Source organism: Miniopterus natalensis, chromosome 1 (genome assembly GCF_054644295.1).
Source record: "Miniopterus natalensis isolate mMinNat1 chromosome 1, mMinNat1.hap1, whole genome shotgun sequence".
In the NCBI taxonomy this organism is placed as follows: Eukaryota; Metazoa; Chordata; class Mammalia; order Chiroptera; family Miniopteridae; genus Miniopterus; species Miniopterus natalensis.
The window spans coordinates 106,622,475-106,639,591 of NC_142081.1; the positions used below are offsets into that span (position 1 = coordinate 106,622,475).

At 37.6% G+C, this 17,117-nt stretch overlaps 2 protein-coding genes across 7 annotated transcripts in view; one reads left to right on the forward strand and one right to left on the reverse strand.

Annotated features, from left to right (window-relative positions):
• The window catches only part of TOGARAM1 (TOG array regulator of axonemal microtubules 1), an 89,067-nt gene extending 81,966 nt beyond the window's left edge, over positions 1–7,101 (reverse strand). For 2 of the 5 annotated variants that reach the window (XM_087824939.1, XM_087824935.1), the window contains exon 1: positions 4,925–7,098. In XM_087824939.1, the coding sequence (XP_087681065.1) occupies positions 4,925–6,844 (1,920 nt within the window). In that variant the 5' untranslated portion in view covers positions 6,845–7,098. Of the gene's footprint in view, positions 1–4,924 lie in introns of all 5 variants that reach the window. The other 3 variants (XM_016217363.2, XM_087824949.1, XM_087824944.1) reach the window with 3 other exon arrangements.
• A 367-nt stretch (positions 7,102–7,468) lies between these two features.
• Positions 7,469–17,117, forward strand: part of KLHL28 (kelch like family member 28) — a 42,326-nt gene continuing 32,677 nt past the window's right edge. The window contains exons 1-2 of one of the 2 annotated variants that reach the window (XM_016217366.2): positions 7,483–7,571; positions 8,257–8,423. The gene's annotated coding sequence lies outside the window, so the exon portion shown is untranslated. Of the gene's footprint in view, positions 7,572–8,256; positions 8,424–17,117 lie in introns of both variants that reach the window. The other variant, XM_016217365.2, reaches the window with a different exon arrangement.

Sequence of the window (17,117 nt, forward strand, 5' to 3'; positions counted from 1 at the left end):
CTTCTCTGAGAAAAAGAAACACACACACACACTGCTCCTGTTGTGATTAACTTTCCTAAAACATTGCTTAAAAAAATAAAGCAAGAAAAAAACACCACCTTAAACCCTATAGTCTCAAATCACTGTCAAAATTAGAGGCTAAATTCGTCTCCAATCTAGCCTCTACTTACCTCTTGTAAACTTATTTCCTACCACTACACTATAGAAATCATCCTTCCAAGCAAACTAGTCTATTTATCTTCAAAATCAGCTACAGAAGTATGCAATTGAAACGTTCTTGAGTTTTTCTGGAAGCTTTGCTATTTAATGTCACTAACCAATGCTACATGTGCTATTTAATGTCTCTAACCAATGCTACAAATACAGTCTATATAACTGACTAATTTGCGCAAGGGGGTGTCCATTAAAGCGGAAAGTCCATTATAAAGCAGGTTTTCCAAATGTGTATGTTAAAAAATTGACTAATTAGTTTACCTGTTTTTACTTTGTAGACACGTTTGTATACTCAAAATTAAGTATTTATGAAAAGTTTAATTTCACAGAAAAGTTTTCTGTATGTATCACTGTAATTTTAAATTTATACTGAATAGGTCTAGTAAATGGGTGCATTCACCATTTACGGCCAGTAAACAAATACACACGGCTGGATTGTGGCTTAGTGCACGTCAGAACATTGGCAGCTGGAGTTAAACCTGCTGCATAAAGTCATGCTATGCAACAACAGAACCAATTACCACGGCCAATACAGTGTGATCACACGCTAATCATTCCCCAAACATTGTTTAAGAGTGGTGCCTCTTGGAATTAAATATGTGGACTACAGTTGTAGATATGTAATATTTATGTGGGTGAAATTACTAGAGTGTTTTTTCCAACATATGTGGCCTATTCATTAAAATTTGTTAAAAATAAGAGTGAATTAGTAACAAAAAACCCTGTTAATTTAATTATAAGCAAATCTTGGTTAAAAGCATTTTAAAATTGACAGGTGATAATTTTCACATATGCCCTGTAGACCGGAAATTTTGTCCATTAAATCCGAAGTCTGTTAAACAGAGGTCTGCAAAATCAAGGATTTACTATAACAGATTAACAGTAGACTGTAAATATTAAGGCAGAGCTGGGTAAGAGCCAGTACAAATCAGTCCTGGGGCCATGACATTCTGGAAAAGGCAAACTATGGAGTAAAAAATCAGTGGTTGCTAGGAATTATGGCGGAATGAGAGAGGGGTAAATAGGCAGTACACAGAGGATTTTTATGGCAGTGAAACTATTCTGCATGATACTACAATGGTAGATAATGGACATGGATATATTTGTCCAAATCCATAGAATGTGCAACAGCAAGAGTAAACCCTAGCCCGGCCTGGTGTGGCTCAGCGGTTCAGCATCAACCTAGGATCCAGGCAATCGGGGTTCAATTCCCAGTCAGGGCACATGCCTGGGTTGCGGGTACCATCCCCAGTGGGGGGCGTGCAGGAGGCAGCCAATCAATGACTCTCTCATCATTGATGTTTCTTTTTTTTTTTTTAAATATATCTTTATTGATTTCAGTGAGAGGATAGGAGAGGGAGAGAGAGAGATAGAAACATCAATGATGAGAGAGTCATTGATCAAGCCCACAACCCAGGCATGTGCCCTGACCAGGAATCGAACCCTGATCGCCTGGATCCTAGGTCGACGCTCAACCGCTGAGCCACGCCTGGCGGGGCATCATTGATATTTCTATCTCTCTCTCTCCCTCTCCCTTCCTCTCTCTGAAATCAATAAAGATATATTAAATAAAAATAAAGTCAAATTGTCCTCCTAAAAAGAATCTATTAAAAAAAAAAAAAAGAGTAAACCCTAAAGTAAAGCTATGGACTTTGCGTAATAATGATGTGCCAGTGTAGGTCATCCATTGTTACAAACATATCACTGTGGTGTTTGATGTAGCATGGGAGGTTGTGTAGGTTTGGGGGCAAGGGGTATGTGGGAAATCTCTGTACTCCCTGTTCAATTTTACTGTGAACCTAAAAATGTTCTAAATATTGGTTATTATAAAAAACTGCACACATAAAAATATTTAAAAAATTAATCCCTGTCCTCTATTAAGATAATTTCCAATGTAGTTCTACAGATAATTTCTGAGCAAGAAAGTATAACTTAATTTCTTAGATAAGTTTTAATTTCACCAAATGTCTACACTGGAATTTCAGAAAGGCACTTATTTTCAGATTCTTGGTTCTTTGGCCAGGACCATAATCTTCTTAACACATTAACATTTCAGACTTGAAGCATAACAAGCAGTGTTATGATAAAATGCTTACAGAAAATCATCCACTGTCAGGTAATGTTTACAATACACGTATATAACCATATAACTACATTATGTAAATCTAAAAATTATTTTAAAAAACTGATAAATTTTGGAACTGGAAGGAATGAAAGAGAACACTTAGTTCATCTCAATCCCTTTTCAACCACAAAAAGAATTTCTTATTTATAAAAATGATTTCCATACTCTGCCCCTGCCTACATTTCTATCATCATCTGCTACTTCCTACCAAAACGCCTTACTCAGCTATGTAGAAACTCACCATTTCTTAATATGCTAAGTCCTTTCACAACTCAGGATCTCTGAACATATATTCTTCTGTTCTGAAATTCACCAGGACCCATGCACACTAGGCAAACTCCTATTCATCTTCTATTACACTATTTGAATCATAATCACCCAGAAAACAGTTTAAGAAAGGTTTGGCCTGGCCAGGTGTGGCTCAGTGGTTGAGCTTCGACATAGGATCTAGGAGGTTGAGGTTCAATTCCCAGTCAGGGCACATGCCCGGGTTCAGGGCTTGATCCCCAGTCACAGGTGTGCAGGAGGTAGCTGATCAATGACTCTCTCATCACTGATGTTTCTCTCTCTCTCTCCCTCTCCCTTCCTCTCTCTGAAATCAACAAAAAAAAGAAAGAAAAAAAGGTTTGAACATAGAACTCTAACTGTGGGATAATGCTAAGCAGAAAAAGAACTGCAAAGAAGTCTTGAACTTCATTTAAGAGGTAGTTGTGTTACTGGTGTAGTAATTATTTTTTGTGTATTGTTAGATACAGCATATGAATAAATATGACTGGTGTTAGGAACCAGAATTTTATTGTGGGAGATACAAATATGGACTAAAATTAGATGAGGAAGAACCCTGTAGTGCTGAGTTTGAAGGTTTCAGCATGAATTCATTTTAAAAAAAAAAGGTACTTCCTGGTTCTGGCAGGTGAAAGGACCAAGCTGCAATGGTAGGCCATAGCAATGAGCATATCTATACCCAAACTTTGGTTTTTAAATTCCATTCTTCACTGAAAAGGCAATTTTAGGGTTCTTGGCGGGAAAAAAAGGTCGATTCTACATCTGGAACAAGAAAAGTGCAAGGTAAGCCTGGGCATCATGTTATGTTTAAACTAAGGAAATGTTCACAGACTAAAAGTCATGTCAAAGACAAAGGAGCCAGCCATTGGTTAAATCTTTGAGACAATTTTAGCATCAAAATGAATACTGATGTAATTATTTATATATAGATTTAAAAAGAATGCCAGGTAACAAATACAGGAGAAATATTAGAATTTTTAAAAAGAGTTATCCTTTTTTGTCGCCCTTAATGAAATAAGTGATACAGGTAAGGATCATTAAGGAATGCTAAGAACAGTGGGTAAAAGGTTGTTGAGGTATTCATAGAGTCTCAAAATATCCTACAGATCATGTGCTAATTATAAAGAGGAAAACAAATCTCTACAATGGTGTGATCTGGCTATCACCACCTTAAGCAAGTAATAAAATTTAGCATCACCAAGTGGGACAACCTGGTATTACATGCCTTGTGGTGTATGTAATGTTAAGTTCACAACATCTCTCCTATGGAGTATTTCTGCTAAAACTGTTTGTTTAATGTAACCATAAGGAAACAATCAGATAAATTAAGAATGTGGGAAATTCTACAAAACACCACTCTAAACTGTTAAAAAAACTCAATGTCATGAATAAACAAACAAGTGGGCATATTGTTCTAGATAAGAGATATATATTAATCACATGAATCTTGATTGGATCCTGGCTGATAAAAGTAAAACAAATACTATAAAACACACTTTGGAGGCAACTAAAGAAATTTAAATACAGGCTATATAATAGATATTACTGCATTACTACTGATATTCTGAGGTGTGATAATGGTATGATGGTTACAAAGGAGAACGTCATTCTTAGGAGACATGCAGAAATATTTAAGAATGAAATGTTAAGATATCTGCACTTACTTTCAAATGGTTTGGCAAATATAGAGTACATATGGCAAGATGATAACAAATGGTATATACAGATGAAGTATATGAATATTCATTGTACTATTAAGTTATCTGTGGATTTGAACATTTCAAAATAAAAACTTTGGGACAGGTATAGGGGGAATTTCAGTTCAGATGTCACATCTCTGAAGGCTTTTTGGCTTTTCTAGTGGAATTATTTTTTCTGTTTTCAGTATTCCCACTATTTCTATTTTAGCACTTAACAAATTTGTAACTGCCTGTTTACAGGTCTGACTTTATGAAACTGGTCTCATTTTCATTCCTAAAGAACTTAGCTCTTTAACTGGTACCTACTAGGTAATTAGTGCTTGTTGTATGAGCTAATTGATATACCAAACTGACAGGTCAAAACTGAAATCCAGGTATTGTCTATATCACATTGTGCCTAGAATTTAACCAAATCCATCAGCAAAAAACCTATTAAAAGTTCCTATGTGATCTATACCATTATAATAGATACCCACATCAGCATTCGCGATTTAAACATAAAGCATAACAACCCTAAAGCTGCCTCACCCTTAAATCATTACAGGCATATTTTCCTTTTAAATACTTTTAGTTTCAACACAAGGAAATTAGAGATGCATACCTGTTCTGTATCCTTGGAACTGGAGGTCTGGTTTTCTCCCATGACTCCAGGTTGCTCATTTTCCCATGGTAATTTATTTTTTCCTTTTCCTGCACTCAATACCCTCCGGGTACAGACAGTTGGACTGTAAGATCCATAAATTTGCATGCTATCCCTTGTGTGGTCACCACAGTGACAGTATGCACTCTGAGTCCTATTACCAGTCAAAAGCCAGTCTGTATCTGCTCCATGTGCGAAATGGCTTGACCTACCCTGGGCAGATGATGGCATAAGTATCGCATACTCCACAAATCCCTGTTCCGTTAACCTTGGGAGGGTTTTCCTAGCCAATCTGGCCTGTACAGCATTCATCACTCCATCTCCATTATCTTGTAGTTCAACAGTATCCACAGCTTTGAAAAGGATGCTGGTTTTACCTGAGCCCATTGATGATGCCAACACAGCAAAGGCTTCCAGAGCTGCCTGGCGAACCCTACGTTTGCTATCTACAAGAGCTGGGGCAAGATCAAAAGACAATTTGGGTAAGTCAAAATCCTCACTGGGATAAGTCAAGAGGGAGCAAATGCAAATGTTCACCACCTCCTCTCTCACTCTTGAATGTTTATGTTTGAGATGTTCCAGGAGTAAACAAAGCACCTGTTGAGGACCTACTTCCTTCATTAGCTTGAGGAAGATTTTCATGTATTCTTGTTTGATCACCAACTTGTTGTCTGCCAGCACTTTGACAGAAGCTGCTATAACTGGTCCCAAGAAATGTTGTACCTGCTCTCCAAGGCGAAAAACTAGTAAATGCAGAACCTGAAGTGTGCCATGGACCACTCTGAAGTTAGAATCGTCTAACAAATTATACAGCAAGCTAATAAAACTGACAAGACTAGAATGTGGGGTAGAACTAGGGTTAAATCGTCCCATCACCTGTTTTAGTTCCTCAACAGCCTGAGTCCGGTTCTTATAGTCTTCCTGATCTAACAATCTTGAATGCAGCTCCTGAGGAATAATCCCAAATTTAAGATTGCTGTTGGAAATGGTCACTGCACAGGGAAGGGGATCTTCAGGAAATCCAGCGGCTTCAAGTTCCAAATAATAAGGAACCTGACTGCCAAACTGGGACTCCAGACGGCGGTTGTAGTGTCTCCTCAGGGCAGACGGCAGGCGAGAGATATAGGATTGAAACCTCTCTTGGCCAAGTCGCTCCCCAATTTGTTGAAGTGCAGAGAAAGCTGTTTCAGATTCTTCTTCTATCTCCTGATCGCCAAGCTTTCGGGCTAAGGATATTATCACTTCGGTAAGATCTAGGCCGAGCAACAAATCTTCAGGGGTAAGCAAGACAGGGAACAGCAGTGCTGTGGAAGCTCTAAGCCGAGCATCGGTACTTTCCAGTCCTTGCTGTATAAGCGTTCTCAGCACCTGTCCAGAACTACGTTTCAGGCATACGTGCAGGATCTGCAGCGCATCCTTCCGCAGGGCCGGATTCTCTTCTCGTAAAGCGACAACTAGTTGAGGCAGAAGTGCTAAGCTAAAGGCCTCTTCCAGCTGGCCGGCCTCGCCCTGACCGCGAAGAACGTCCGAGAGGAGTTGCAGGCAGAGCCGCTTCTCAGCACTACCTCCTTCCACAAGCACTCGGCCCAGGGCTCGATACAATGCTTCCTTCCGTCTGGGGAAGCCAAGTCGACCGCCCCGCCGCGGCAAAACAGCCTGCAAAGCCTGGAAGGCCTCAGAAGGATCTGGCGCGGTCCGGAGGAGTTGAAGGAGCCGAGTCTCCTCTTCATCTCCCCCTGACAAACCACCTCCAGACCCACACCAACTACTTGAGATTGCCTCCGCGGGCATCAAGAGGGTCGAGGCCAGAGGCGAAGGTGTCGGGGGGCAGGAACCGTGGTCTCCTGCAGCTCCACGGCAGCAGTTTTTCTCGCCTCTCATGGTGCCCCCACGTCGACTTTCATCAGTCTCTGGGGCGGAAGGTTGACTGCGGCTCTAGGGGCGATAGGAACTTTTTGGCCGGACTGGGAAGCAGCAGGAGCAGCGCGAAGGGCGCAGCCGCCGTGGAGGGCCGTTAGGTGGCGGAGGCTGGAGGAAACCATAGTCTTCTGAAGGCCTTGATGGAGCCCAGCCTTCTTGCTCCTCTCCAAGCCCCAAGCTGCAGAGGAGGAAAGGAAACAGCTTCAGTCGACTACCAGGCTACCCCCAACTCCGGAAGCCTTCTGCAAAATGGCCCCCGTCAAAGCCCGGGACCCCAGAGCTACCACCGGGCGTAACCAGGGGCGCCACGTGACCAAACCGACCGCTTCCATGGTGATGTATCCCGAGCGGACCTCTTGACCCGGAAGTCAACCTGCCGTGGTGAATGCTGGGTCATGTAGTCCACGTCAGGTGTTAAGACTAGGCTGAAGTGTCCTGGAAAAGGAAGTGAGAACGTCGCGAGCGTAGAGAACTCAGGGCACCGGGATGGTGTCTGGGGGCAGCTTGGATAGGGGAGGGCAGGGAGGAGCCATTAAGCGGAAGTGACGGTGTCCACGGTCTGGGCGGAAGTTCCCTGCCCCACCCGTAAGAACTGTGGTTTGACTAGAGGCAAGCGAGGATCCTGCCCGGGCTCTAGTTGTCCGCGGCTCCTCCTCCAGTCGTTGCCGTTGCGATTCCTGGGACTCAGGTATTTTCCTTTTGCTGTCCGCCTGCGGCGCAGGCATTGGCAGAGTTTTGCCCGAGCGCCGTTGGGGCTGGAGAGAGGTAAAGAAATATACGCGAGCAAGCGAGGAGAGAGGAGACATCTTCTTGTGCAGGACTAGTTAGCGTTGTAAACGCGTTGCTCTCTACAACCCTGAGGAAGTGCGATCCTTTCCCCCTGCCGTCCGCTTTACTGGGACTGAAGATCCGGATCAAGGCCAAGCTCAGAGCTTGCGTACTTTTTTCAGATGCTGGTCTTTTAGGCCCTTACTCTCCCCGCCTTCTTCCCGACCCCCTTTTCGTACTTTGTTTACCCTCTGGCCGTGGAGGGTTCAAGGTTTTATGTTAGTTTTCCTTAATGCGATTACTTTAAGTTCTCTTTGAAAACATACTTAGTCTGGAGATAAGTCTGTTTTAAGCTAACCGCCTCTTTGTAGGTGCTCAGTCTCCCTGTGCAGTTCCTCTGTGGGACTCACCCCTCCATCCCTCCCGCTCCCCCCGCCGCTTCAGCGTCCCTCCAGGATCCTCAGGCGTCTCTGCAGCCTTTCAGTCTCCTGGAAACGGAGATTGCAAAGAAAATTTCATTTGGGGTAGAAGTTCTCGGAATCACGATCCTAAGAGAATTCTGCCCTGTAGATATAAGGCTGATACTAGACGTTTCTTTGTTTTAGGTGAACTGTGAATTTGATGAGCATTTTCTCCTTGTAAATGAAATTTAAGCGGACACAGTTGAAGAGATGGAGTGTCTGGTGTAAGGCTGAGTTCTTTGAAGTGTGGAAGAGAATTTATTGTTTTTGAAGGAGTAACACAGTTACTTTTGAATGACCCAGTGAGAAAAGTGAGTTTTCGCTTGAAGTCTCCAATTTATGCACTTCAAATGCAAGTGCACCTACTCTGGTCTGTGCCACATGGCATGTCTCTTAAGTACATTTTTAAGCCTTAGAATAATTGAGTCACATGTGCCAAACCACTTTATAAATAATGTTGATGGATAATCTAAGTTTAAGAATAATTTCGGATATTGTCTTAAAGTTTCTTAAGGTTTCTTTTTTTCTTTTAGGGCTACAGTAAATGTGAATGTGTAAATGATGCTTGTGTAAATCATGCATCCTTGCTTTGGTTTTGAGTTCTGGATTGTTCCTTTAAAATTATTCATTTTGATAGTTAAATGAATCTGCCTAAATTTGGGTTGGCTATGTTTCAGTAGACCAAAGAAACACCATTTTCCCCCCTCATTTTTTTTCTTGCAGGAGTAGGGTAAGGGCAGGGAGAGAAAACCCAGAGATGATTGTAGCAGTTGTCAATGAGAAGGAATGTCTGGTTTTCATATTTCCAATGTATATTTTTACTCATGTATTTTCAGACTTCTGGAACCCAGTTCAAACTAATCTAAAAGAATGATTTACACATTAGAATGTACATATTAGAATGCCACTTTATGTTGGAATAGAAGATTACCCTTTCCAGTGATTAGAATTTTAAGGTTAAAAATCCAGCGCACTCTTTCCTGTATCTGAGAACTTGGGAATAGTAAGTAGAGGTTGTGTGGTAATCATGGAATCAAAGAAAAGGAACTTGGAAAGTCATGAATGTTATTAATCATCAAAGTTATGGTAGAAGCTTAAGAATTATTATCTCTTATCTCTATAGAGAATTCTTCTCAAGGGGCTTTGATACCTAAACCAACCAGTTGTTATGTCCTTTTCCTTGGAACAAAGCATGATGAATCTTCATTTTAACTGCTTTTCTCAGTGCCATGTAGATAGGTCATTGTGTTATAGATTGCAATTTATTTTATATGTTACCTTTAATTTCCTTGATGAAGACTTGGAAGATGCATTAGTCTCCATGGTGGTTATTTAGGAAATGGGATCCTAACAGCATCTCATATCTTACTAATTATCTTTTATGGTTATTCTGTGGAAGATAAATCTCATCCATTTAAAGTATATTGTTTATTTCTATTACAGAGATTTTTTTAAATCTTATTTTTGAGTTCTAGGAATCCAGGGAATTCTAGGAATCCAGGGTTTCATCATGCTTTGTGTATGGACTAGAAAGCCTTTTATATTGAGCCATAGATAGAGGTAGGATAAAAAAAAATTAGTCAAATTCCAGAATAATGGAACACACTGTTAGGTGTATTAATAGTACACCTCTGAAAGTTGAAAGGGGGGTAATTAAGGATACATTGAAAATATCAAATTCAGGTAAACCAAATGAAAAATATCAATAATTTCAAAAAAGTATAGTTGAAATAATCGATTACAGGAGTGTTTGTGATATATACCTTAATTTTTTGAACTGAATTTAAGCAATGTAAACACAGTTGCCCTAAAAACATTCTTTATTTCCTTCATCCCTGATATTAATCGGTTAGATGAACCACTATAATTTATTCAGTGTTCTTATTCAAATTTTATAGACATCCAGGAATATTGAAAATCAATGTGAGTTCTATAAACTATTAAGAATTTTGTATAGGTTAAGAAGTTATTGTGAAGAAATACTATGCAAATGAAAGGTGCTATTAACAGGTAGTTATAATAATACTACCATTTATTGAGTGTTGCTTTTTGTACTATGCCACATTTTTATTCATGTTTCCATTGGAAAGTAATTAGAGAAAGAAAGTAAAATTCAAATTAGTATAGCTACTTGTTTGGAGCTTTGGAAAAGTTTTGGTGAGGGAGAGTGTTGAAACTATAGGATAAAATTAGATTTTCCCATTATTGATGATTCATATCTTTTATTATATATTTGATTATGTATATTTTTTCTTTTTGGGTTTCTGTTCTGAATCTTTTTAGTTTCTTGTTTGAGTCAGAACTTTAAGAAGGTTAAGATATTATGAGCTTATTTTTACACATGTCGGATTAAACAGGTGTTCTTGATGTAAATCAGTGATATATTTTAAGTTACTTAGGTTTATGTCCAAAGCTATTGTGCATTTCTGACTGAGTCAAAGCTAGAATTTTATACAGAAATCCAATTTTTGTTTCATTTTAAGCACTAATTTGTATAAGTTAACAGGATTTCACATCCATTGCAACCAGTTTTTCAGTGGATGGGTTTTAATTATGTAACTTTCAGTTTTTAATAATGGCTTTGGGGACTTGCTTTCTTCTGTTATTCCTGAATTTGTGATATAATAATTCATATTATAACAGGCTCTAATTTTACTTTTGTTTCTCCAGATATAATGAAAATTAATCTCAGAGAAAAGGAAAATATGTCAGTTTGTGCCATATAGGGTCACTGATAAAGTTAATTGCCATCATTAGTTGAATTCTTCTGTGAAGAGAGTTGAACTATGGAAAAGAAATTTAAGAAAAGAGCTGATATGATAAAATATTCTCTTAAATTTATAAATAACTCTTTTGCAGAAAGGTATATGTGTGTTTGAATTTTTTTTTTTTTTTAAGCAATCCTCATTTCCCTTCGCCATTTATTTGCTTTCCTTCTAGCAGATAATTGCCTCCCAACTGATTTCAGCACCACTGTCAGCACCACTGTTTTGTAGCTTAGGTGTCAATTAAGTAGTTTACTAAACACACAGCTTGACCTTTTATTAGCTTTTTTTCAGAACCTAAAATTGTGAAGCTGCCTGAGAGGCTGGAAAGTTTAATTTTATTTAACATTGTCTTTATGTTGTGGATATTTATGTAATAAGAATGTGATTAGAAGTGAAGTACAATACTCTTACCTATTTAAAAATTTTTCAAATGGGTGCTGTTTATTCCATATTGACTAATCCAGTTATCTGGATTTAGAGTATTCCTAAATATTTGTTTTATGGTACCAAAATTAAAAACAAAATAAGTATGGCCAGGATGTGGGGAAAGAAGAATCAGTCCTATGATATAAATAACAAAAGGAAATAAAAGTTTCATGATTCCTCTTTATTTCCTTCTTAATTACCTTATGTATTTTTGTATCTGATCTACATAATGATTGTTTATGTTTTATGTGTGTGTGTGTGTATATGTATGTCATCTATCCTTTTTGGGTTTCTATTTTGCACCTTTTTTAGTTTCCTGTTTGAATTAAAACTTTAAGAAATTGTAAGCTCATAATTGAAGCAGTATTATATAGTATTTAAGAACTCTGAAGAGAGGTTTAAATCTTCCCTTGGGGCTTAATTTCATTTTGCCTCAGATTTCTTCATCTGTAAAATAGGAATAATAATAACTGTGCCTAGCTCATGGTATTTACTCTGAGGATGAAAGGAGTTAATACAGGTAAAAAGCTTAGTACATTATGACATTCAAACAAAGGCATTTTAGATGCTCTTTATAGAATAATTTAGTCTTGTCAGGAGTGGTAACAACTATAAATAGATTCAGTAAATATTTTAAGCAGGTCAGCACTGTTCAGCATTGTAATTTTTTACTGTAATGTGTAGAGAACACTGTTCTAACATTTAAAAAAAATTATAGTCCCAGTAATGTCTCCTAATTGTGTCATCTTATTGATTCATTTAAACTCTCTGAACTTGATTCTTCATCTGTAAATCTTGTGCCGAGTTTAGTGCCTTATTTATATATATTTTTTTCCTGCATAAAATTTCCAAAACATGCGAAAGTAGACTAGAATAACATGATGAACCCTCAAGTGCCTGTCAGCCAGCTTCAGCAGTTACCAACTCACGACATCTCCATCTCCATCTAATCCTTCATGCTATATTTGAAGCAAATCTTTGAGATTAGCCCAGGTTGGTGTTTCTCAGTGGTTAGAGTGTCAGCTGATGCACTGAAGGGTCTATGGTTTGATTTCCGGTCAAGGGTACGTACCTGTGTTGTGGGTTCACTCCCCACCCTGGTCAGGGTGCCTGTGGGAGGGAGCCAATTGAAGACATGGATGTCTCCCTCCCTCCCTTCCTTCCACTCTCTCTGAAAAGCAGTGGAAAAAAATATCCTTGGGTGAGGATTAACAATATATAAAAATGAAAAAAATTTCTGAGATTATATATATATATTTTTTATCCTCACCCGAGGATATTTTTTCCATTGCTTTTTCAGAGAGAGTGGAATGGGGAGAGAGGGAGAGAGAGAAACGTCAATGTGAGAGAGACACATTGATTGGTTGCCTCCTGCACATAACCCAACCAGGGATGGGGACTGAGCCTGCAGCCAAGGTATGTGCCCTTGGCTGGAATCAAACCCAGGACCCTCCAGTCTGAGGGCTGACACTTCAACCACTGAGCAAAACTGCCTAGGGCTGAGATTATATTATTTTATCTATAAGTATTTCAGTATGGATTTGTATATATAAAAGAAAAACCCTTAAAAATGTAACTGTAATATTACTGTTCAGCAACAAAATATAGCTGATTGGTTAAGATGATCAATAATCCAGTCAGTTTACAAATTTGTAGTTGTTTCCTGGTGTGTGTGTGTGTGCGCGCGCATACACATGTATGTGTATGTTGTGCTTGTATAGTTGACATGTCTTTTACGTTTATTTTAACCCATAGGTTCATTCTCTTTTTATTTCTCTTAGTTTGTTGTTGAAGCATGTAAGTTATTCCATAAAATTTCTCAGGATGTTTTTGCTGATTGCATCCTTCTGCTTTTTCTGTTTTCTGTATTTCTTGTAAATTTCTAGTTAGATCTATATTGTTGACTGCCTGTTTGATTTTGGTGTGTGGTGGGGAGGGGTGCAAGAATATTCATAGGTTGTATTATGGTCTTCCATCAGAAGGCCCTGATGTCTGGTTGTCTCTATTTTTGTGATGTTAGCAGTACTTCATAATCAGTGCCTAGCTTCATTAATTGATTAAAGTTGCAAAATGGTGATATTCTATCATTTCTTCTTTATTTACTAACTGGAGTACTCTTATAAAGAGTAACCTCCCTTCGTCTATCTTCTAACCCAGTGGTACAGTTAGTATAGGAAACACATGGTAAATGCTAGATTCTTTCCTTTCAGTTACTAGGTTTCCAATAATGAGTTGGTTCATTAGCATTCTCCAATGGTGATCAATTAGGACATTAAAAACATCATTTTATTACTATGAACTCATGGATTTAAGCATATCTGATGTGTTTTAATCAATTGCACTTATTATTGATGATCATTTTGTTCCATCTTTGACTAGTGAGAGCTTATTCACTTTGACTCTTAATTTTTTTTTTTTTTTAATGAACTTAGTTATTGATAGCTTTCTTGCTATCTAGTATGTAAAGATTCTAAATTTGTCTTGACATTTTTCCACCCCAGGCCTGAAATCAGCCATTTGTCCAAGGAATTCTGTTCCTTTGGAGGGAAACAATCTTTAGGGATACTGGGAGTACTCTTTGCTACTGGGTTTGTCATAGTTTCTGGCCCTTTTTAGTAGATAGAGCTAGGTGATATAATTTATTTTTTCCTTAAAATAATATTATGTATATTTTACATGTTTTTATATCTCTTATATGTAATTTATTTTTAAATTGTATTTATTTTTAAAATATATATATATCTTTATTGACTTCAGAGAGAGGAAGGGAGAGGGAGAGAGAGACAGAAACATCAATGATGAGAGAGTCATCATTGATCTGCACACTCCCAACTGGGGATCCAGCCCACAACCTGGGCATGTGCCCTGACCAGGAATCAAATACTATCTCCTGCATCCTAGGTCCACGCTCAACTGCTGAGCCATGCCTGGCTGGGCATCTTATATGTATTTTATATGTTATATTTGTATATTATGTATTAGCATATATAAATCATGTTTTTATATATATTTGTTTTGATACTTTTATTCAAAATCTGACTACAAGGTTTATATTTAATGTCTCAGTTTTACCCTTTAGCTCTTTTCTCCCAGCCTGAGAATCCCAGATCACAGTGACCCTAGGGATGACAGAATTAGAAATGTCTCATAGTTATGCATTTGTGGCAGTATATACCTAACAGTTTCAGAATACAAATAACACTTCTGCCAATAATGTGATTATTTTTAAATGGTGTAAGATTCTGGAGGGGGAGCATATCCCACTAGGGATGGTATATTAAATTACTGGTATTTTAATAGTATATTAAATAAATAAATAGTTTTATTTATTTACTTATTTATCTTTATTGTTGAAAGTATTACAAATGTCCCCATTCCCCCCATTGATCCCCTCCACCCTAAATTACTGTTTTAAAGTTATTTGGAATGGTTAGGCCACTAACTAGATGAACACTGTATTCCTTTGCTTCTTTTTATTTTCGTATTTCTTGTGGATTGTGTTTTTGAGATTTAATGTTGCTTTGTAATTATGTAAAATGCTTTCCTGATTCTATGATTAAATCTATAAAATGGAGTATATTCAAAGATGCCTAGCTTCTATATCCCCTTCACTCTATTTCTTCTCTCCTATAGGTAACCTTTTAAAAATATATTATTTATTATTTCCTTTTTTTTTTTATAAATGGGATGTGTATATTTGTCATCTTCCCTTTCTTAGCTAAATGGTGACATACTATACACACATTTCTCTTCCTTGTTTGGATCCGGGAGGTCTCTGCAGAGTAGTATATACAGAATACCTCTTTCGTTTTCACAGCTGCATAGTACTTCATTGTGTGGATATGCTATATTTTCTTCACCCATTCTTTTGTTGATGGACATTAGAGTTTTAAAATTCTTAGCCAGTCCTGACCGGCGTGGCTCAGTGGTTGAGCATTGACCCATGCACAAAGAGGTCCAGTTCGATTCCCAGTCAGTGCAAGTGCCCATGTTGAGGGCTCAATCCCTAGTAGGGGATGTTCTGACTCTCTCATCATTGATGAGATGACTCTCTCATCATTGATGTCTCTCTATCTCTCTTGCCCCCCCCCCCGAAATCAATAAAAATATATTTAAAAAAATAAATAAATGAAATAAAATTCTTGGTCAGTTGCTTTTTGGTGTCTCAAATATGAAATTAAGAAGCATAAAGCATTATTCTCTTTTACAAATTTGTAACCTTTTAAAAATATATTATTTATTATATAAATACAAATGTAATTTGTAAATACAAATGTAATTTTATTATATTTGCCAGATTTACCTCCAGAGGTTTTATATAGTTTAACATTTTTAGCTTTATGTATTTGTCTTTATATACTTTTTGCCAGTGTATCTTTTTTTTAAAGAGAGAGAGAAAGAATAGTGTAGAGAAATTAGAAACAATTCAGGAAACAAACTTTTTATTTTATTAAATATATCTTTATTGATTTCAAGGAGAGGAAGGAAGAGGAAGATAGAAACATCAATGATGAGAGCCATTGATCGGCTGCCTCCTGCACTCCTCCTGCTGGGGATTGAGCCTGCAACCCAACAATGTGCCCTCACCGGGAATCAAACCTCGGTCTCCTGGATCCTAGGTCAATGCTCAACCACTGAGCCATGCCTAGCCGGGCTGGCAGTGTATTTTTTAAAAAAATACGTCTTTAGAGAGAGGAAGGGAGAGGGGGAGAGAGAGAGAGAAATATCAGTGATAAGAGAGTCATTGATTGGCTGCCTCCTCCACTCCCCTCAGTTGGAGATGAAGCCCTCAACCCCGGCATGTGCCCTGACCAGGAATCGAATCTTGATTTCCTAGATCATAGGTCGATGGTCAACTGCTGACCCTCTCCAGTCGGACCTACCAGTGTATTTTTAAGATAAATTCCTAGGAGTAGGATTGTTGGGTCAAGGGTAAATACAAATGTAATTTTGTTATTTTCCAGAGGTTTTATATTGTTTAACATTCCCTCAGAAATGCGTGAGAGTGCTTGTTTGTCACAGCTTCACCAACAGAGTATGTGGTAAAGAGGGCATTAACTCTATGTAGTTTTAATTTACTTCTATTAAGTAAAGTTGAGCAATTTTCATATAGTTAAGAACCATTTGCATTTTTAAACCATTTCTTCAGCTTATATTTTCTACAGGGCTAGAATATTTTAGAAATGTTTTGTATATTACTGATATGTTTTATATATGTTACAAATACTTTTCTCAATCTCATTTATATTTTTTCTTATAATATCTTTAGCTCTTCAAAGTTTTAACTGTAATCAGCTTGATCTATTTTTTTTCCTATTGCTTTTGGATTCTGTGTCATAGTTAGAAAACTGTTCCCTAATCTCAGGTTATAGAGGAATTCACTTTATTTTATCCTAATACTTGTATGATTTCATTTTTTACATTGATACCTATGGTCCATTAGGAATTTACCCTAATGTGGAAGGGATCTAATTTTGTCTATTTTCATATGGCTATTCAGTTATCTCAACATAGTTATTTAAAAGTCCCTCTTTTCTTCACTGATTTTAAGATGTTGCCTTGATTATAAACTAAATCTACATATGTTAAGTGATCTATTTCTTTATTTTCTATTATTTTCCATTGGCTTGTTTCTCCAAACCAAACATTTTATTTAATCCACAACAAATTTTACAGATGAGAAAGTTCAAGTTTAGAATAAGTTATTTGCCCAAATTCATACAGCTATTAAGTAGTCAAATGTAGACTTGAACTCAGATCTCTCTGGCTCTAAGATTCATACTTTTACTCACTGTTCTTCCTGTTTTCCAT